Below are 23,819 nucleotides of genomic sequence, written 5' to 3'. Positions count from 1 at the left end.
ATGTTGAGAGTCTCGATAAAATGCTCATAGGAATTTGGTAAACTCCGAAGAGTGATTACCACAATATCCTCTTCCTCCATCTTGCGACCGATGGCAAGTAACTGATCACGGATTTCCTGAATCCGATTCAGGTGTGCCTGGAGCGAGGTGTGCTCATCCATGACAATAGAAAACAGAGTGTTTTTCAGAAAGAAGGCTCTGCTCTTGTCGGAAGTCTCATGAAGACCTTTTAGATGTGTCTAGATTTCGGCAGCTGTCTTGCCGGATGGAATCTGAGAAAGCTGGTCATCAGCTACGGAGAGTTTGAGAAGCATTACTGCCTCTCGATTGTTCAGATCCCATGTATCTTGATCAGGACCTGGAGAAGTCGGACGCTGCTTAACACCCAGAACAAGTTGATCGGTGTTTCGATATTCGAAGATTGCGATGATGCGTTGCTTCCAGGTTCCATAATTGGGACCATTGAATTTGGAATTATGCTCGAGCAGAATATTTGTCAGAGATGCCATGACACCTTTTTCAATGAAAAACTGTGAAAATCTGTGAAGGCACGTTCTTCGAGGCAAAAATACGAAAGACCTAGAAGAATCAGAGAATGACCTAGAAGAGAGCTCGAAAAACCCAAAAGGAATCTGCTGTCGTTTTTTGAATCCGCTGGCTCGAAAATTGAGGCACAAAAATCGAGGCACCCAGAAAAACGGACAACCCAGTTGAGCTCTCGAAAAACCCACCAAGAATTTGCAAACAAAAATTTTTTCCGATCCCAAAAATTAGGGTTTCGAGCAAAATAGCAGTCGGCGGCCAAAAAGGTCAAAAACAGCAAAAATGGTGTTTTGCAGGGCAAAAAATGGCCGATTTGGATAAATGGCAAAGAGGGGCGTGAATGCTTCAGCAGTGATCTTCGGCGTTCGAAATAGTCGTTTTCTGCAGGTGTTTTGTGGGTCCAGAAAATCGCGTCGTTTTTTGCATATATTTGTTCAGATTTGCGCTGCCATGTAACGCGATTGCATGAGGAGACAAGGTTGCCAATGGAGGAAGGATGCTTGCAGGCCGCAAATCTCAAAAAAAAACACCAGGAAAAGAAATCCGTGATTTCAAAAAAACACCCAAAAAAATATCCGCAGGTCTGCCAGAAAAAATCCGCGAGTTTAAAAAAATCTCAGACAAAAAACTATTTTGAAAATCTCAGGGTTTTTAGATTAGGAAGCAAGGTTCACATAATAGTTTCGAAAATTGGCTTTGATAATTTCAGAAAAGAAATTATAATTTTCGAAAAAATTAAGAAAGATGCTCTGATACCATATTACGAGGTAATTGGTAAATACTTGCTTATTAATAATAGAGACCGAAAGGTCAATTTATACAAAAGGAAGAGACGATGTTTCCTTAGGAAACGATCGTAAAGAATAGAAACATTCTATTCCAGAGAAAGCAAAAAACGAAAGCAAACTAAAGCTAAAGATATTTACAAGATAACCATTAACTAATAATAGACGTCTTATCTATTATTGTAATAAAGTGTACCACTCGTGAGGTCTCATAGACGTAGTGTGAACCAAAGAGTGGCAAAGGGGCCGCTTCAACCCCCAAGTCAGGGACCCAGGAGCAAAGAATGAGGTGATGAGTTGGTTCAAAGACTATATCCAAGAAGACTGAGGCTGTAGGATTTGGTCTCGAAGCCACAAGGCCTCCTGAAGATAAAGTGCAAGACACTGCTGATCCGTGTAGTTGAAGAATGACGAGAGGGATATGCATTCTTTGAATAAGCAATGGAACCTTCCTTTGATCTCATAGAAGATAGGGCAGTGGAAGATAAAGTGGGTCTCAGTTTCAGCCTCCCCAAGTTGGCAGAGATGACATATCCTCTCCTCTCTATCAATATGATGATTAGTCTGGATACATAGCCGATGAGAGCCCACTCTAAACGAAACCTAAGATATGCGAAGGACATGTGTCCAACGACGAGTGAGGCACCACAAGGGAACACAATAATCCCATCTTGGATAACCATGAAGTGCTCAACGTAGAAAGCCATCCTCGTCCAAAGCCCCCCTAGAGGGTTGCTCCAAGTCATGATAATATACTATCTGTAGATGTCAGTCCTGACGTGCTTGTTCAGCTCCTGCTAAGAGGGGAGGAGGTGAGTAGGGGCGTCAAGGGAAAACTGAAAGGGAGGAAGACGGTCCATCGAGATTCCAATTGAATTAAGAATAGTAGATGCTTGGACGAACCAGCAACAAGCTTTGCTAGCAGGTCCTGACACTACATCCGCCTCAATGAAACATTAAGGTAGGTAGGATTGTTTGTAACGACCCTCATATGAGTTTGCGAAGCCTCGAAGCTAGTGGAGAAACCAAACTAGATAAAAAATGGTCTCAAGTGTGAAAGGATGGGCATGAAACTCATCCAAGATGACATTGAGAGGGGTGGACCAATGGTATTTGATAATGCACTGAAGAAAGAGGGTCTAGACCTGCTCCACGGAAGTCCAATCAGACTCAAGAAGAGGACCCCACACAGTAGCCGTAAAGGATAGTTGGTTTGATCAAAGAGTCCAAGAGGGACATCTTGGAGGTGGTACCCTGAAAGTGATATTTGAAGCACTATCTCTCGAGCATAGCCAGGGAGTCGAGCCCCTTGTTCACGTGACGCTGCATAGAAGGTCTCGAACTAAAGTGTGGTCCAAAGAACTTAACCCCCAAGTAAGTATAGGAGGACGTGATCTCAATCTCCTCACCTTGCAAGTACAAGTGGAGATGTGAGATCTTCAAGCAATTGAAGACCGTCCCTTGGGTCTTTCCCAAGTTCACAATGAACTTTCACCAGTCACAAAAGGAGGCCAACCCATGAAGAAGTTTTTTGAGCCCCTTAGAAGAGGAAGGCAAGAGAACCTTATCATCCACAAAGAGCAAGATGGAGATCAAAACCTAGTGTAAGTACAAGCCATCTCCAGGGAGCGAGAAGTCATGGAGGAAGGCCTCTAACTCATCAATGTAGATACCAAAGAGAGTAGGAGAAAGAGGACAACCTTGCTTCACGCCGATGGTGCTCTGAAAACTATCTGAAAACCCCTGAGGGTTTTGAACCTGTCCACCACACACTCATATAACCTCATGATAACCATCAAGAGAACCTTAGAAATCTCAATATACCTAAACCTCTGGAAAAGGTCCGTCTTGGGGACAAAATCAAAAGCTTTGCAAATATCTATGAAGCAATTGTAGACTTTCACCAACTAGTGTCAAGCCTCCTCAATAATAGTCCGTAAAGTTAGAACATGATCCATGGTTTGGTAATCAGTTTGGAAACTGACTTGTCCTGCAGTGCAATAGTGTTGACGGTCAAGCTCCCTAGTTAAGATAGTGTTCAACATTGTGGTGTACATTTTAGCAGACATATGCACAATCAAGATGGTCCTGTAGTTGTCGGGCTTCGAGACCAACCTGGTCTTATGTATCAACTGAATGATGTGCTGCGACCAAGAGTCAGGAAAACTGGTGTAAACAACCCTGTAGAAGAGTGTTGTGAGATAGGAGCCCAAGACCATAATACCAAGCTTGAAGAGCTCCGCTTGGAACCCTTTCTCATCTGCAATCCTATTGTTGTTCATGTATCTAACTACCTCAAAAATGTTGGAGAGTGTAAAAAGGTGAGAATGAGGCAGGGGGGGAGGGGTTGGTAAGAGGAAGGGGGGTTGGCTAGAGATCTCATAAAGAAAATAAAAATAATTCTAGAAGTAAGAGTGAGTAAATAGTTTTTTTCTGTTGAAGCTTTTGAAAATTTAGGGACAGTTTCTATAATTTATTGCATCACTATTGAAAAATGAAATAGCTTTTAAATGAAAAAAGCTATTGCACTGATGTGAACTGCATATCATGTCAAGTCGAGGAGAATGTCTCAGAAATTGACTGAGAGAGAGAAGATTGAGTTCCATGCGTAGTACTCATCAAGGAAAATCAATTTCCTTTAGACTTTTCTAGCAATAGTGTACTCTCCTCCAAATATAATTGAATCTTAGAATGGCTGGAAATTTGTTAGCTAATCCCAACAACTGGTGAAGTGGCAGGAGGCACCTAAATCAATAAATAGGCAAATGATTTACTTGATCTGTAGGTCTTTTAGCCATGAAGGCATGAAAGGCAGATTCACACGGTTTAGTATGCACTAAAACATGTGCTTCAGATAGCGAACTAGATTGCTTCGCTTGAGTAGCTAAGCATTTCTGACACTCTAACTTCATATGACCAAACTTATGGCAATAGTGGCACTATACATTTTTCTTCTGCGGGCCTTTTAATGATTGAGTAGAAGGATTCTGTTGAGAAGATTGAGAGAATTGATAGTTTCTTGTGGATTTAACTGAGAAGGCCAAATTGTTGTTTCCAATGATTTTGTTGTAGATGCATAATGAAGAGGTCAGAAAACAACACAACAAAAAGGGTGGAAGCAATGTTGAAAGTTCCAAAATAGTGCTCATATGAAGATGGGAGACTCTTCAAGGTGATCACCACCATGTCTTCTTCCATTTTATGTCCAATGGTTTGTGACTGATCATGAATATCCGTGATTTTATTGAGATGATCTTGTAGGAATACTTGATCATCCATCATGATTGATAAGAGCATGTTCTTTAGAGAAAAAGTTTTACTTTTGTTTGAGTTTTCGTAAAGACCACCTTTCAGATGACTCCAAATTTCTGCAGCTGTCTTGGATGAACCTATAGAAGCTGATCATCAGTGACAAAAAGTTTGATGAGCATGACAACTGATCTATTCTACTCGTCAAATTTATCTTACTCTTTGCCTTTATTTGTAGGACGAGTAGTCGCGCCTAAAACAATTTTGTCAAGATACCTATATTCAAAGATTGTCATGATATGCTGCTTCCATGTGTTATAATTTCTGCCATTGAAGTTTTGACTACCTTCCAACATAATCTTGATCAAAGATACCATTGCATATTTTTTAGGCACAACAAATGAGAAACCTAGATGGCTGAATGCGCACATTTGAATTTGTTGATAATATAGCCAGGTACAAGCATAAATTTCAATGTGAATATTCTGGCGCATTTCAAAAATGGAAATCAAGGCATCGAGAAAAAATTGAAGGCAACCCAACTGAGGTCTTGAAAAACCCATCAAGAATTTGTAAACAAAATAGGAGGCACCGAAAATGAGACACCTTGAAAAACTCAAAAATAACCCAATTGAGGTCTCAAAAACTCATCAAGATTTAATAAACAAAAATAAAATTACGACTTGATCTAAATGGTCAAAGCCCTTGTCAAAAATTGCAGAAACCTAGGCGGCCATGAACAAATCAAATCCTGCAAAAGTAGCAAAAAAAATCATTTATAGATTTTACTTTAGAGAAAAAACAACCAGATGGAAGCCACAGTGGATGTGGAGCAGGAGGAAGACCAAAAACATGACCATATTTGCAAAAAAAGGGGCTGCAGAGATTAAAAAACGGGCAGCAACCAAGGCAAAAAACTTCCATTTTGGTAGAAAAAACATCAACATGTGAGCTGGATATGAGCAACTAAGGCAAGAAAATTCCGTTTTGGCAGAAAAAACATCAATATGCGAGTTTGATATGCAGAAAAAGATGTCATGGGTTTGAGAAAAAACGAGTCCAAAAACTTTCAATCCCAGAAAATGAGCCAGGAGTAGAAGGAAAAACCTTAGTTTAGGGCAGAGATTGAGCAACGGGTTGCGCTCTACAAAAGAAGCTAAGTTGTGTGAAAACTGAATAGAGTGACGATTTGAGCCTGAAAATCCTACACAGGTTGCAGACGAATGTGGATAGGGAAGAATATTTTCCGAGGACAGATCCACAAAAATCCCAAGAAAAAATAAATTCGTTTTGAAAAATTTAGTAAAAACAATTTCAAAGGAATTTCTTTAGGAATTGTAATTTTTTGTAAAAGAAAATTGAAAATCGCACTCTTATTCTATACCAGACAAATGATTTGGTAAAATATTGGATGAGTCATTTGCAAAGAAGAAATTGTTCTTATAGAGTTTACAAACGAGATGTTTCTAAAAAGAAATAAACAAATAATAGAAAGAATCTATTATACAAGATATGTACAATATCTAGAAATGACCATTAAAATAGAAATTAATTAGTTTAGGAGATGATATTTAAATAAGAAGCATGAAGACCTTGCATGAATATTATTAAGACTCCTTTGATTAGGCATCTTCATAGCTCAAGATTGTGTACCATTGTTCGTTGGAGGTTTATAGTACGCCTGTCTTAATCCTTAGATATTCACTTGCATTTGATACTTCTCGTTTTCTACAACAGTTCCTTGTTGTGCTGGGCCTCCAAAGTCCTAAGAAACCTGTAATGATTAAATGAACAAAATGATGCGACAAATACTTAAAGATGTACAAAAATAATTTGATATTTTAATATGTGGCTATCATATAAATTTTTATAGCTCACTCAAAATAGGGCCATCCTAAAAAAAATATTGAACCATAGCTATCCTCCAAGATTAGCAATGCATTTGGAGCACAGAATTTTGTACCAGAGGAACTGAGGCTTAAATCCCTTGAATAATGGCTATGTTAAGTAGGTCTCTCAAGACCAGCCCAACTAGGAGTTATTACACACACACACACACACAATGCCCAGATCAAATCAGGTAAAAGTCAAGAACATAAATGTATCCGAAGATTGAGGTACATAGGGTCAATCTCATTTCATGTTCCACAAAATCCATGATAGCTTGATACTATGATAAAAGTCACGAATCAGTAATAACTAAACTAGAGCAAAGTAAAATTTGCCTAATCTAGAATATTTCACCATATGGTCCTCTATGATTGTAGGTGAGGAGCTCCTATTGTTTTACAGAACCTGTAAGGCAGGCAGTCGCACTCATCTGCCTCTTTCTTCTGGCAAATTTGAACTGATTTTTACTATGAACTCTGTTTATATTTCTATCCTATGTAGTGTGGTTCATGCCTGATGAATCATGGAAGATATTTAATCTATTAAATTTACATATGTTTTGTTGAACATAAGCAAGTTTGCTTGCCTGTTTTGTTATAATCTTTGTACACGTAGTACATCTTTTTCTTTGGGCAGGATATTTGTAATTGCATTAAGCTTACCATTTCTCTCTGCACATGGTCAAGACTATACAGGGACACATTGACATCCCAATGACTAGGCAACAGAGGTATGGGAATGCCCCTCGTAGTCAAAACAGCCAAGGCATTTTACGTGTTCATGGTAAACATGCAAATACTGGTGCAGTTGTTAAATGGGATGCGGCAAGTAATGGAAGTTCATCACCACCAGAGTTAGATGGGCGACAAAAGAAAATGGAATTGAAAATCAAGAAATTGCAAGAACGGGAAAAGGTTCATCACAATCCGTGTACATTAAATTGCTTTTGCCTTTTATTTTTTGACTTCATTTTCATAGAGGATTTGCATTTTGTCATCTCTGAAGTTGCTGTGAAGGATGAAATATCATTTGGGCCTGCCAATTAGAATGCAATTCATATTTAACTTTGTTCATAATTATTCAGCTTGATATTTCTATTGTGATCGATTGCTTGTGTTCCAAAGTTATTGTTATAGTGTTAATTTCCTAAATGACTTTAATGTCAAAAGCGTATGTGTGGTGTTCAGGAGCTTTCAAATTTGCTTCAAGAAGCAAAACAGACTGCAGTATCACAGAAATCTGAAAATGAAGAATTATTGGTCGAAATGAAAAAACTGAAGGAATTGCGTGACAAAGAGCTAGTTGATTTAGCAAATGTGAATTTGCAACTTCAGAGTATGTTTGGGTTGTTCTTAGGTTTGAATCTATTTGTTCGGTCAGAAGTCTGTTGTTATGCTTTCTAATCTGCTTCTGGCATTTGCAGAGGAACAAGAGCTGATTGAAATTACTCAGAAGGAATGCAGTGCTTTAAATGAAGAGAAGAAAGGGGTGAGTTTTAAACGTTTCTGATTCTTGTTTATTTGAGGTATATATATAATGATTAATCTGAATGTGGATTTTCTTACTAAGTGCAGTGTTCTATGTAATTGCACACTGAAAAAGACAAAAACGCTGTAATCATTTTTGGAAAACAGAAGAGCCAAGATGCATGCTTTAATTTAGATTGGATGCTGGCCTTCAGAAATTAAGTTAAATACAATTTGCTAGGTTTATAATTTTAGATAAAACACTAAGTTACAAATCCTGATTCTGATTCAGATTTGGGTTCGAATTCCAGTACATGGATTTGGCAAATAAGTTTTGCTTGGATTCCGGTTCCGCACATAAATATTCAGGGGAAAAAAAAGATCCACACACACATATGCTATGCAAAATAGATTCATACATATTCATTCAGCATTGGTTCAAAACTTCAAGCATGTGTCATATAATAATAAGAAGCTGATACTCAAAATTTCAGTGAAAATGAAAATCCATAATTTGACAATAAAGTTATTATAAAATAATAGATTAAGGCATGTGGGGCCTGTTTTAGAGCTCTCACAGCCGTGGGTTCCTGTGGATTCGTCTGGATTCCTCTTGGAATCTGCCCAGCCTGGGCAGATTACAAGAGGAATTCAACCAGAATCAGGCTAGATTTGTACCTGTGCCGGAATCCAAGCTGAAATTGAAGAATCTGGTAACTTGGATAAAAAAATGATGTAACAATTACAGTTATTTCTGGAAATATTCTAGCCATTTAGAATGTCAGTAAAATATATGCTAGTTGTACAATTTATACTTATAATAGACATAATATGGTGGTTTCATTTTGCCCTTACATTTATCAAATTCTGTAACACTTTCCATAATATGCATTTTCACAGATGCTGACAGAGATTATAGAGCTAAAGAGAAACCTGAATGAGAGGAATGCAAATATGATTAAGCTGCAAGCAGATCTTAGTAGGAGGAATGTGATGCTGTCCAATGAACACGTTGAAAACTTACAGAGGACAATTGCCGCTCTGGAAAAGCAGAATACTGAACTTAAGGTATTGTTTTGTCTGTTTGCTTGGCAGTCCAATAACATTCAAGTTTCAGCAGTGAATGTGCACTACTCAGTAATGTTATTTTAGTTACAATCACTCAATTTTAATTGTTATTTTTCGATACTTAGTATCTAGTTCTATAGACAGAAACTTCAGTTACTAAGTAATTGCTTGTGGGATTTAAATTGTACAACTTCAGTTCCTGAGAAAGTCCTTGTGGGATAGAATGATAGCTGTATGAGGATGTCAAATCTGTTTAGCACCAGATCCATCGAAGTCTGAAACCACTCAGAAAACTTAGATAATCTACTCTTAACCTAAGTTACCGATGCTGGTTCTGATGCTGATGCGGGTTTGGGGTGCTGATGTGAGGATTTTGGATGCATTTGGGTGCGCCCATATATAAATATATATTTAAATATATAAATACATACATATATATATATTTGCGTATGTATGTATGTATGTATACTATAATTTATGTATGCAAAGAAATGCAAGAAATGAAAAACTAAACCAGCCCATAGCATAATACTTCACCTCTGATAGTTCAAATTGAAATAACAATAATGTCTAATTAGTAAATTACTCAAGTTCAAGATTCCAATGCAATTCGAGTTACAAAATCAAAACCTAGTTCATGGTTCAAAGTTGATCAGTCAAGAGTCAAGGCTCAAGATTCACATATCAAATTCAGTCAATCAGAATCATAAGGATATAGAAAAAAATCCACATTCTCATCATCTACTTCTGCTGCAAGACTTGCAGTTGCAAGTTCATTTGAAGCAAACATGGTTCCAGTTGTGCTAGATGCACGTGCCATGATGTTATCAACATCATCATCTGTCATCAGAGTAAGATCCCGAAGTGTTGCATCCAAGGTTGCACATTCAGGGGCTACATCCCAAAGCTTGCTTGACCCTTCCTTGTATCCATCCTCCTTACGTGACAAAAGATGCAAGTTAGTATGTATATAAACCAAGTTCTCATCTTTCTTTGAGCCCAGCCAGTTGCACTTCACTAAATGAATATAGGAGTATGTACTCCAATTCTGTTCAGTAGTAGAAGAACTTGCAAGCTGAATAGTGTTCATAAAAATTTAAAATTAAACACACAAATGAAAAGCAAATTAGAGAATGTTAAACACTAAAGTGTAGAATACAATTTTGGTCCTTTATTGCATATGGAGTAAGTTTTGATCTTGAAGCAAATAAGCCAAATTATTGCCTCACCTTTTTGTGCATTTCATCATCTGGGAAGAGTCTTGCAAATGTAGTGTAGCACCCAATAACAACTTCTACATCCACATATGGTGCAACTCTATCCGACATAGCAAGTATTTCCTGGCTATAGTACCTTGGATATAAGGCATATGCAAGGAGGTGCAATGGGTTAGTCATCTTCTTTCAACGATGATGAATGATTGCCTCCACCTTATTGCACAAGGCTTCACATTTTGTGGGGTTAGTCTCATGTGCTTGTAGGAAAGCTTTACCTTTTCTACCATGTTGTCCATTCCATCATACACATCCCCCAAGCAAGGTGCATTTGTATTAGGCTATCAGCAAAGCGTAGCATAGTCATGGTAGGCTCGGTAAAATCCACTACGAATTGCACACTAGCCCAACAATGCTCATCTAAGACCATACCCCTAACGTTCAAGGCTCTCTCTGAATTTGAAGCCTTCTATACACCCCATTGGTTACAAATAATGATTTGGCTCAATGCTGATCGCACCTTGAGGAGTCGTCTCATAACAACATTATGAGATGGAAATCTAGTGCCAACAACCTAAACAAGTTGACTATATGACAACAAATATAAAGTTATAAACAAGTAATAATTTGATAATTGAACATGAATATAAAACTTATTCAAATAAATAATTTAATGAAACTAACTGATTACAATTTTAAATTTGCCTTCAACAACTCCAACTTGGAGAATGATTTGAATATGGACTGTGACATGTGGCGGTTTGTCACAAACATTTGTATCTCCTTTCCCTCTTGGTATATTTGCTTCACCCAATCTATTTGGGTGCCAATTTGTTGCATGACCAAGTTGAGAGTGTACGGTGAATGGTGTCCAAAAAATATGGTCATATCGAGACTCAACCAAAGCACCTGCACCCCTACAATTCTTGGCATTATCTTGTGACCATCTGGCCCACATTCTCACTGCCCACCATTTCTATTGCCTTAACGAGAATTCTAGAAATGAATTGTGAATCCTTAACTTGTCCTTCAGAATCAATCGCCCTCACAAACATTGCCTCTTTGCGGTACATTGCAATCACATTAATCAATGGTCGATTTCTTGTGTCTTTCCATTCATCAGACATAATACTTATATTGGAAGTTTTCCAAGATGTCCTAATTGGTTGAAGAACTTTCTCTATAGAAATCTTTTCTTTTTGCAAAAGAGTGGTACACATCTTTTCAAACCTAGGGCTAATGTAAATAGTTGGCACTTTAAGAATGGCTGCAACTATTTTCTTCCAATATGGTGATCTTACCAAATTGAAAGGAAGACCATTGGCATAAAGACAACATGCAATTGCTTCATCAACAAGCTCTCTTGCCTCCATTTTGAATGCTTGATCCAACATACCTCTTTTGTGGGTAATAACTTCTACTTCATCTTCCTCTCCCACTTCCAAGAATGGATGTTTGGAGGACGCGACATGATCGGTGGGCACGTTCACGTTTCTCTTTGTGGATGAGGGTTTATACAAACTTGATTTTGATATGCTCACTAAACAATCAAAAACTTCTTGTTTCTTTATAAATCCGGCTAATTGTGCATCGCTCATCCTTTTTCCATCTTTGCTTCCCTTGCACATTGCTATTCCTTTACCAGTAGTGTAAAGTTTCTACAAATTCTATGACTGAATATAGACTAGATTTGATCTTGTTCCTCTCCTTGTGATTTGCTGAGAATAACTTCAAAGTATTGCCTTCAATTAAATTAGAAATATATTTCAGAATCCTGTCTTTTAATTCTGCAATTCATATGTGGGCAGTATTGTCTAAGGAGCATACTTGTCTTTTTCTTGTGTGTTCTTAGACTTCAACCTTACCCTCTATAAGTATAAGAATCAAGGGACATGTCCGTAGAAAGGACATGTCTCTTCCAAAGTTTATTTGCCTAACCTCTAGAAGTCGGCGACTTTCCATGAATAATTAAGTTTAAACACAAACATAAACAATGAAGTTTAGATTAGTCTTAAACTAAAACATAAGGATAGACGCCAATATCATAAAGGGAACAATGCAAAGACTTAGTCCTATATTTATCATGCCATATCAGATTGCATCAATCTGTTATCAGATCAATATGCTAACAAGTTACAGAATTAACACTCCCTCTTAACTTGATAATCATACTGAGAGATATCATATCTAGCAACATCAATAAAGATGAACAAGCAGTAATTGATACTCTATATCTATCTGAATCTCCTTAGCATGTGGTATCATAGAACACATGATACAAGTTCATATTACTATACCTGTAATATGACAAATCACTGCTACTAGTGATAACAATATTGCAAAGATACAATGTACAGGATAAATCTGAAGAGTAATTCAATTTCTTCATTTATCCAAGTTGTGACTCATAGATATTGGTATTCGTATATCACAACATGATCCCGAGTTTAAGATCTACCAGAATACAGGATAAATTTGGAGAATAATAAAATTCTTCCTTTATCCAAATTGTGACTTATTGACATAGCAATGTCAACATCACAATATGATCTTGAACTCATCTAGATCTTATAGTAAAACTCTACTGTTTAGCACATTATCTAAGAGATCGTCATCTCTCATAATGTCTTTTATACAAGTGTTCATTATCTCAGAGATTGTCACCTTTTAAATAATGAATAGAAATGGTGGAGCCCATAACAGTCAATAGCCTAACAAATAAAATTATTTTATTAATAATTTAAAGAATACAAAATGGATTACAATTCAACCATACCAAGTCTTCTCCTGAAGTAGTCTATCTTCACTCTAGATAGAGGTTTAGTGAGTATGTCTACTATCTGATCTGTAGTGCAAATGTATTCTAATTTTACAAAATTCCTGTCTAACATATCTCTTACATAATGGTAAGGAATTTCAATATGCTTGGACTTGTCATGAAAAATTGGATTCACCGAAAGCTTGATGGAACTCTTATTATCATAATGAATAATTGTAGGATTCATGGCTTGCCCAAATAATCCCACAAGTAACTTCCTTGGCCAAATTGCTTCTCGAGAGGCCATTGCTGCTGCAATGTATTCGGCTTCTGTGGAGCTTTGAGCTATTGAAGACTACTTTTTGCATATCCAAGATATCATTGCTAATCCTAAACTGAAACAACATCCTAAAGTACTTTTCCTGTCTTTAACACTTCCACCCCAATCTGAGTCAGTGAATCCATGTAAATCTAGGCCAACCTTCTCATATTTGAGTCCAAAAGTAAGAGTGCCTTGTAAGTATCTCATAATGTGTTTAACTACAACTAGGTGAATCTCCTTTGGTTCACACATAAACTGGCTTAAGGTATTAATAACATAGCAAATATCAGGTATTGTATTTACTAAGTACATAAGGGACCCAAGCATCTGTCTGTAGAGAGTAGAATCTATGGAAGGCGATTCCGGCGATTCTACTGTTGCTTCTTTAAGTTTATTTAGATTAGTCTCCATTGGAGAAGATATAGACTTGCAACATTCCAATTCATTTCAAAATGTCTGATGTATACTTCCCTTGATTAAGTATAATATTGTCAGAATTCTGCCGTACTTCCAGTCCTAGGAAGTAATGAAGGAGTCCCAAGTCTTTCATCTCGAATTCTCTAATTAGATCTTTCTTGCATTGATCTATAAGATGATCATCACTTGTTATTAGTAAATCATCAACATACAGTATCAAAATTACCATATCATCTTTATCTCTTTTATAATATAAATTTGGATCGACTTCATTCTTGAAAAATCCTAAACCGGTGAGATACTTATCAATTCTTCATACCAAGCCCTTGGAGCTTGTTTAAGCCCATAGAGAGCTTTCTTGAGCTTGTAAACAAAAATGTCAGGATCATGAGTTTCAAATCCTTCAGGTTGCTCCAAATATACTTCTTTTGCAATCTTTCCATTTAGGAATGCTGTTTTTACATCCATCTGATGTATTTTCCATCCCTTTGATGTTGCAATTGCTAGGACTGCTCTTACAGAGGTATATCTGGCGACAAGAGCAAAAGTTTCTTTGTTATCAATCCCTTCTTTCTGAGAAAATCCTCTTGCTACAAATTTGGCTTTATATTTCTCAATGCTACCGTCAGCAGCTTTAAATAACCACTTGGAAGAAACAACAGATTTTCCTTTAGGTCTTGGAACAATTTCCCAAACATCATTCTTCATAATAGATTGGTATTCTTCTGTCATAGCTTCTTTCCAGGTTGTATGTTTAATAGCATCTGAAGGATTGGTAGGTTCTATTTTGGATAAATCATTTATGTTTGCTGTATAACTAGAAGATCTTTTAGGTCTCTTGCTTTCTTTGACTGTTCCAGAAGGTGCAGCAAAGTCTTGTGCTTCTTGACCATTTTAATGGCCCAAAGTGGTCTTTTCTTTGAATTTTGATTTTCTCCAAGATTTAGATTTTGAATTTCATCTTTAATTTCTTCTACGTTCTCCCTCTAAGACTTAGACTCACTATTTCTTTCAAAACTAGGTAAAGGAGAAGGTTCTTCAGAACTTAGGCCTCTTTTGAATGCTAGATCTTTTTCAAAAATTACATCCCTACTAAGTTCAATATCTTTCTGTCTAGGTATGAAATTCCTATATGCCTTAGATGTTTCACTACACCCTACAGAAATACCTTTCCTCCTAGAGGGTTCTAATTTGGTTCTCTTTTCTTTTGGAACATGGATATATACGGGGCACCCAAAAATCCTAAAATGGCTTATATTGGGTTTAACCTTAGTAAAGACTTCTTCAGGAGTTTTATCTCTAAGGTAAGAGTGAGGGCGTCGATTTTGAATATAGACAGCAGTACAAGAGGCTTCTGTCCAAAGATAATATTCTAGATTTTGATCAAATATCATAGCTCTAGCATCTTCTATAATTGTTCTATTCTTTCTTTTTGCTACCCCTTTTTGTTCTGGATTATAAGGAACAATGTATTCCCTCTTAATTCTTGTTTCTTTACAAAACCTTTTAAACAAATCTGAGGTGTATTCTCCTCCATTATCAGTTCTAAGAGTTTTAATTTTATGTCTTGATAAGTTTTTTGTTAATGTTTTGAATTCTTTAAATCTCTTTAGGATTTCTTCTGATTCTTTCCATTGTAAGAAGTAAATCCATGTTTTCCTAGAGAAGTCATCTATGAACAAAATATAGCACCAGAATCCTCCAATAGAAGGAACAAACATAGGTCCACATAAATTTGAATGAATTAATTCCAAAACATTATTTGTTTTCCTAGTGCTATCATGAAATGGACTTTTGGTGTTCTTACTCAGTGCACACCCTTTGCATATGCTTGAGTGGTCTTTATTTAGGTTAGGTAGACTAGTAACCATCTTCTCCATAGTTGATAAAGTTTTGAAATTTAGATGCCCTAATCTTCTGTGCCATATGTCATTTATGTCTGCAACTTCATGAATTAAGGCTTGAATAGGTCGACTTATTCTGAATTCAATTCATACAAATATCCTTTTCTCTAACCAATCAACTTCGCTTTCTTGATTGAGGAGTTCTATTCCCAGGTTATTACTTTACCATCTACGAATGCAACGTTATGCCCATCATCTTCAAGTGCTGTAATTGAGATTAGATTTCTTTTTATTCCTGGTACGTAGAGTACACCTTTGAGAAGAAGAGAATTTCTTGATTTTAGTTTCAAGGTGTAGTTTCCAATTCCTTCGATGGAATGTGCTAATTATCACCAATGGTAACTTCGCCATTAACCTTTTGTGAAATAGAGTCTAGTGCTTCTTTTTATCCTGTTATATGTCTAGAAGATCCACTATCAATTACCCATGCTTTACTTGAGATTTCATTTGATAGTGACGAATACAATTCACGATTCTCAGGATCATAGTTATCTTCTTCCCTAGTAACATTTGTACAGTTCACTTGCTGTTTAGAATTCTTAGGACAATTAGATCTGTGGTGTCCAAACTTTTCACATCTGAAACATTTTATCTTGGATAGATCTTTCTTGGGTTTCCCATTGTTTTGATTTCCCTTTTTCTTCTTGAAATGCTTCTTCTTGACCTTATAAGAGTTTGTATTAAGAACATGAAGTTCTTCATCTTCTATTTTCAGTTTCCCTCCTTTCTTTAATTTTCTAGATTCTCCTTGAAGACAATCCCCCGTAAGTTTGTTGAAGTCAGGGAGTTTATCTTTGGTACTTATTCCTTGTGCAAAAGTTTCCCACGAATTTGGCAATCCATCTATAGCCATCAGTGTTAGTTCTATGTCACTAATAATGGTTCCTATACTTGACAGTTCATCTCTAATGCCAGCAACCCTTAGGAAGTAAGAATTGATTGATTCTCTTTTCTTTATTTGTATGTGGTTTAGTGGCTTTTTCAATGCGAGAACTCTAGTTGCATTGTTGACCTCATATGCATTTAGTAATGCATTCATCATATCAAATGCTGTTTGATGTTTTGTAAGCATGGGTATGATATCATTTTTTACTCCATCTAATATGATTTGAATGGCTTTCCTATTTCCTTTGCTCTAGATAGATTTATGAGGTTCAACTGGAGGTTGTTTGGATAGTTTATCAACAAATTGTTTTACATCATTTTCTTCAAGAATCATCATGATTCTGAATTTTCGGGCATCAAAGTGTTCTTTCCCATCAAACTTGTCCTCAGGTCTGATTGTGTATGCCATTGAAGATAGGAGATAGTTGCTAGATATATATATGAAGTCTGATTACTGAATTTTGTCTTAGTTGCCGATTCGTGACACGAATCTGATTCGGGCACGTGAATCGGATCCGTGGATTCGAAATTTTTTTTTTTCCCAATTATGATTCGTGGAGGATTCGTGCATATATATGCATTATATATACTAAAAAATAAGAGAAATATACATAATTCTAAAACTAAATCATTTCATAGTATGAATCTAGTATACTTGATCAATGACATTGATAATTAATCTATTTTCACGATTATAAAGAAAATCAACACATTCACATTGAATTACTGAAAGTGAAAGCTTGTAACATTCAAAATATAGATCATTAAACTTAAAGTTTATAAATGATTTACTCATAAAAGAGTCAAGAGTCAACACTAAAGTTTTTTATTTAATCATCAAATGGATTTTCAAGAAAATCCGCATCAGAGGGGTACTGGCGAGCTGCAAGTGCTGCATCTGTATTAGTAGAGGAACCCAAACCACTAGTAGTAGAGGGGATTGTTAACTCATAATCCTCCTCCTCATCATCCACATCAATCAAAGTGGATCTAGAAAGATCTCGGATGGTCATATCTAAATCAGGAGTCTCGGGTGCTACATCCCAAAGCTTTTCGGGCCCCTTCTTGTACTTAGGATCCTTCCGTGACAACAAGCGCAAATTGTTGTGAATGAACACAAGGTCTTCTGATTTTTTTGGAGCCAACCGGTTGCGTTTGATTGAGTGGATAAAGGAGTAAGTACTCCAATTCCGCTCAGCGGCAGAAGAGCTAGCAACCTAAAGAGAAATTAAAAATTATCAATACAACAATCAAGATAAATAAATTAAATAATAAATTCAAGGAATTGAGAATGTTAACCTTAAGCTTAATTTTACAAACTTACTTGGGATAGGACCTTTATGGCAAGAGTTTGGAGGTACGTGAAGGCTTGCCCATGAAGGTACCACCATTTGATGGCACCCATCCTGCTTTGGTCTGCTACGGCAATAGGGTCGAAATCCTCACCTGAGTTGAAAGCAGCAAATTCACTCCTCACAATTGCCCCAATCTTTGGATCTTGGAATATCTTAGCTAGTGCCCTCTTATACCCATTTGCAACCTCTGCATCTCTAAATGGTGGCACTCTACCTGGAAGGCGAAGTACATCTGCACTATAGTACCTGGGGATAACAAAAGACAATTGAACACTATCAAATATCAATAGCACAAACATTGGATAAAATAAGCACAAACATTTGATAAGAACTACAGTACCTCGGGGATAGAGCATATGCAAGGAGGTGCAAAGGTGTGGTCATCTTGTTCCATCGATGATGAATAATTTTTTCCACCTTCTTGTAAAGGGTGTCCTCAGGATCATTCTCCCTCCTCTGTATGACCTAAGATATGAAATATGAATAATAATTATAATTAGTGAATATGTCAATTTAAACTTTAGAATCTAGATATCTCTCAAATAAAAAATTGTTGTAAAAGAGCGTAAAACTTACCATTTTAATTTTTTCCAGCATACTATCCATGGAATCATAAATATCCCCAAAGCATGGCTCATCACTATCTGCGAAGCGAAGCATTGCCATTATTGGATCGGTGATTTCCAACACATAACTCACAAGACCCCACCAATCCTCATCTAGTATCATTCTTCTCACATTTAAAGCCCTTGTTGTATTGGAATTCTTCCAAATGCCCCATTGGGGGCTAATGACCATATGCTTCAATGCTTCTTTTACCTTCACAAGTCGTCTCAAGACGATTGTGTGAGAAGCAAAGCGGGTTTCAGCAACCTAAGAACATGTTAAACTCAAGTTAGTAAAACATTTAAAAATTAAAACATGTTAATGTAAACAACAACAAAAATAAATAATTGTGGAATCCAATAATATTCAATTATATATTAAATATAAAAATTTACCTTCAATAACTCCAAGTTCGAGAAACTCCTAAAAATTGCTTGTGACATGTGGTGATTTGTCACAAACATTTGAATCTCTTTAGCTTCCTCATATATCCTTTTCACCCAATCTATTTCGGTGCCAATTGCTTTCATCACTAAATTGAGAGAGTGGACGGTGCATGGTGTCCAAAAGATATGATCATATCTAGACTCTACAATTATCCCTGCAGCCTTGCAAACTTTTGCATTGTCCGTGACCACTTGAACAACATTATCAGGACCCACTGACTCTATGGCATCAATGAGAATGCGTGAAATAAATTCTGCATCTTTCACTTGCCCTTCACAATCAACTGCCTTCAAGAACATTGCCCCCTTAGGGCATACAGCAATAACATTGATCAATGGACGGTTTCTACAATCTTTCCAACTATCCGAAATAATAGACACACCCGATTGAACCCAAAAATCTCTTATTGGTTGAAGTTGAGCCTCTACATTTTTCCTCTCATCATGTAATATGGTAGTGCGCAACTTCTCATAACCAGGCGGTTTGTAACCATGGGGTGCATCATTTATTGCTTCCACCATCTCCCTAAAATAATGTGATCTAGCAAAATTAAATGAAACACCATTTGCAATTAAACAACGTCCAATTTTGTGATCAGCAATGTCTCTCTTTTCAATTTGGAATGCCCTATCTAGTGGGCCTCTCTTGCGGGTCAGTGGAGATGGGTCTTCATCTTCATCATTTGTAGTTGGCATAGGCAAAAAAGGATGTGTTCTTGTGTTTGTTTGATCAAATGATGGTGTTGGTATATTTGTTTTTTGGGAAGCACCACGTTTTGCTTTTGCAACTGCTCTATCAGCATCATCTTGCTCTTTTGCTAATGCTGCTATTTGTGCAGCTGTTAATCCCTTCTTATCACTACCTTGACACATGTGAATTCCTTCATCCGCAGGGCCCAAAAAATGTAGTTTCACTCGAGAATAGGAGCTTCTATGTTGTATGTTGCAAAAATTACATTTCCATATGTATGCCCCACCCCCAGGACATTGTGCAACTCTTGTTGTGTGTCTCCATAAAGGAGACCCCTTATCAATTTTGAAGCTTGGTGATGCAGCCCCACCCCCACCTACTGAGCCTTGACTACTCATTGTTCTATTCTTGCAATCTAGAAAAAGTGAAAGAAAACCATGCTTCATACTTGCATAAAAACTTGAAAATTTGGAAAACTAAAAATAAATCAATAATCTATGAAAGAATTCAAAAATATGGTTGAAATGCATACCTTACACACTTCTTGCAAGGTATTTGAAGCTCCACAACCGATCTCCTTCGAATCCAAACACTTCACTTCAAACTAGCAAGTATGAGAGAGCAAAATAGAGAGCAAATAAACTTGCATTGTGATTTAGAGGGTCGTTTTTAGGGTTTAGGGCCTTTAGGGCAAAAAAAAAATATTAAAAAATGATAATGGGCCCACGTTTTTGCATACTCCTCCTGTCATTGCTGCGGATTCACGCGGATCCGCTCGTGGATCCTCGAGGATCCGGGCAGGATTCGTAATCCTGCCTGTGGATCCGTAAGGATCCGCGACGGATCCACAGGCAGGATTACGAATCCTGCCCGGATCCTCACGGATCCATACGTGGATCCGGATCCGAATTGGACCCGAGCCCGGATCCGGCCTTTTCCAAGCGAATCCGGTAACTAAGAATTTTGTAGAGCCTAGGTTCGACTACTAGAGCTCTGATACCATGTAAAGTTTCTACAAATTCTATGACTGAATATAAACTAGATTTGATCTTCTTCCTCTCCTTGTGATTTGCTGAGAATAACTTCAAAGTATTGCCTTCAATTAAATTAGAAATATAATTCAGAATTCTGTCTTTTAATTCTGCAATTCATATGTGGGCAGTATTGACTAAGGAGCAGACTTGCCTTTTTCTTGCGAGTCCTTAGACTTCAACCTTACCCTCTATAAGTATAGGAATCAAGGGACATGTCCTCTCTTCCAAAGTTTATTTGCCTAACCTCTAGAAGTCGGCGACTTTCCATGAATAATTAAGTTTAAACACAAACATAAACAATGAAGTTTAGATTAGTCTTAAACTAAAACATAAGGATAGACGCCGATATCATAAAGGGAACAATGCAAAGACTTAGTCCTATATTTGTCATGCCATATCAGATTGGATCGATCTGTTATCAGATCAGTATGCTAACAAGTTATAGAATTAACAAGTAGGACCCATAAAATGAGCTTTGACCCTAGAATATGAGCTGTTGAATGATTTACTATGACATACATTGCTTTTCCAAATGTATGACCCACCTCTTGAAACCTGTGATAATCTTGTGATGTCTCCATAATGGATATGCCACATCAATATTGAAGTTATCACTTCGTTCACCTTGCCCTATTGCTGAACTTTGACTACCAGTAGTGGCCATTCTTGCACAATACAAACTATGAATCTAATAAGAAAATAAAAAGATTAAATTTGAGATGTTTAAATAAACTATAAACATGAAACATACAAGTGCAAACATACGATACAAAACTACTAGAAAAAGATAATTAAACTTGTTCCTTCATTTCTTGAAAAAAGAAGGAAATAGTTGAAAAAATTCTTCCAAAACTTGAAAAATTCATGAACATCTAAAAAAGCTCATGAAATGGATCAAATGCTTACCTTAGGTGCTTAGACGTCCTTTATAGAAGCTATTAGAGACCCTACGAATGATCCTCTTCAAAAATAATGACCTTGCTTTCAAAATGCCAAAATGGAGACCAAATGAGAAGAGAGCCCAGCTGCAAACAAAATGAGAAATCAATGGCCTCTTTTAAGTTTGTTTTAGGGTTTTGGGGCAAAAAGGAGAAAAAATATATTAAAACAAGCTATTAAACACATGTTTTATTAAGTCACTTAAGTGATTGGGCACTCAAAATGGTTGAATGCTCTCTGGATGCGCCCGGATGGTCTTCGGATGCTCTCCCAAGCATCTTGCACGCATCCGCAGGAAAGAATCGCACTTCCTGCCAGCACTCATGCAGCTTCCTAACACATCCACAAATCACCAGGCATCAACACCCTCATCCGATTGAAACCCAGGCGCATCGGTATCTTAGCTCTTAACCATAGTTGCGCAGGATTACAAATAAAAGTCAATGTAATAGATTCCGTGTTGATAAAGTTGTAATGCAATTTCCTTATTTGTTCAAAGACAAATTGCACCTCTTGGCTGCTGCATCTGCAACATATTTGTATCCGTGGGGTAGTTATGAGGCTTGTATCAATGCTTAATGAAGGCAGCCTAAGGTGAGCCTAGTCTCTGCTGAAAATTTGCCCTGGGCTGCCTGTGTATCACTAACAAAGCATGCTCAGCATGGACTAAAGCAAAACATGCATCTCAACAGGTTTTATGAGTTATAGTCACACCTTGTATATTTATGATGAATGACTCATGAACTGCAATGATTGCACACTAAAATGAGAAATTTTATGTTCTTTGTTTTTACTATGTTTATCATGCACTTCTGGAACACCCATTTTGAGACAGGCTCATCCACACATTGTGTCTTGATTTTAGTTCTGGGAGGATTGATTTGCAGGACAAATGGGGAAGGACTTGCCATGTTTATTTTATAGGTTGAGCATTTGGACTAATTTATAGAATAGGTTGCGTCAAAATAGCATGCTAAGGTGGATACAAAGTAAACTGTTCAGGGCAAATCTCAGGGGTGTTGTAATGTCCCTATTTCTGAGATAGATTTCTATAATAATAGGATTTAAAATATAAGAATAAACAAATAAAACATAATAATAATATATTTTATTATTTAAATTATATAGAGAGGGAGGGAGAGAGAAAGATAAATGAATGAATGATATAACATAATAATGATATATCATTAACAAATTATATATTATCAATATAATAAAATTATTATAAATAAAATAATAATCTATAATTTGAAATAGACAATGATATTATATTCAAGACATAATTAATCTTACTTGATTATATAAAGAGACAAAAGGTGTGTCTCTTAGAAGTATAAAACATTCATATAAATAAAGGGGAAAAGTAAGAATAAATGGAGGGTACTCGATGGAGGAAGTTCTTTAAATTTATTTACATGCAAAAAGGGAAGAAAAGTCTAAATACAATTATTAAATAGCAGCAATTAGAAACTAGAAGGAACCGACAGAGACATTTGGAGAAGTGTCTTGAGAATATATCTGGCAGTGCATACAATTAATAGCGAACAAGTATATAAGGGAATCCACCGGCACCTATTTCATCAATTAGCACTCACGTGACTGTACAGTCAGCCAATAACAGAGGAAGTCTATATTCACGTCAAACATGATAACTAGCATCTCCAAGAAAGGCATCTATGTAGAAGGCATGGAGAACATTATTCTGAAAATTATCCAAACAATGATGGGAGGAGACTTAAGACTTTGCAATTCACGTTGATCAAAGTGGCATTCAAAACGGCCATCCTCTGCAATCTACAGATAATAGGTGTTGAGGAAGAAAGGAAGCATGGCATATGACTTGAAGGTAATGAATTAATGAATGAAAAGGATACGTGCCATCAGTGAACAAGAAGAGGGAAATATACAGTACTGACAATCAGTGATGAATACGGGGAAGATATAGGAACAGATCATAGGAAAATATGTTAAGAAGTATCACAGTTTGACGATAGGAAAAGGACACCATGAATATTCAGAGAATAGACTTAGCGTATGAAAATAAGCTCCAGTCATTGCCGAATAAGGAAGATTGGTCAGTTTCATCTTGGAGAAAGCTCACACGGAGGAACCGATGACTAAATCCAAATTAACAATGCCACAATTACATTAGGAAGCTTTTAATATGGATAAGAATATAGAGGTTTCAAACAAATTGGATAGTCGAATAAGACAATAAGACTTGCAACTAAAGACTAGCATCTAAAA

The 23,819-nt window shown here is 36.7% G+C and overlaps 2 protein-coding genes across 6 annotated transcripts in view; one reads left to right on the top strand and one right to left on the bottom strand.

Moving 5' to 3' along the window:
- LOC149550157 (golgin candidate 3-like) overlaps positions 1-23,819 on the top strand; it is a 167,370-nt gene that overhangs the window by 36,304 nt on the left and 107,247 nt on the right. For 4 of the 5 annotated variants that reach the window (XM_089793272.1, XM_089793271.1, XM_089793275.1 and 1 more), the window contains exons 5-8: positions 7,154-7,381; positions 7,655-7,802; positions 7,891-7,955; positions 8,834-9,001. In XM_089793272.1, the coding sequence (XP_089649398.1) occupies positions 7,154-7,381; positions 7,655-7,802; positions 7,891-7,955; positions 8,834-9,001 (609 nt within the window). The remainder of the gene's footprint in view (positions 1-7,153; positions 7,382-7,654; positions 7,803-7,890; positions 7,956-8,833; positions 9,002-23,819) is intronic. The other variant, XM_089793273.1, reaches the window with a different exon arrangement.
- On the bottom strand, positions 17,332-18,343 carry LOC149550158 (uncharacterized). The gene is made up of 2 exons (XM_089793681.1): positions 17,826-18,343; positions 17,332-17,718 (listed from the first exon to the last, which is right to left on the bottom strand). Exons 1-2 carry the CDS (start codon positions 18,210-18,212, stop codon positions 17,332-17,334), a joined length of 774 nt encoding a protein of 257 aa, XP_089649807.1. The 5' UTR covers positions 18,213-18,343.

Source organism: Cupressus sempervirens, chromosome 7 (genome assembly GCF_028749045.1).
Source record: "Cupressus sempervirens isolate cs-2001-9-10 chromosome 7, ASM2874904v1, whole genome shotgun sequence".
Taxonomy (NCBI): Eukaryota; Viridiplantae; Streptophyta; class Pinopsida; order Cupressales; family Cupressaceae; genus Cupressus; species Cupressus sempervirens.
This window is presented reverse-complemented; position numbering and strand designations above follow the sequence as displayed.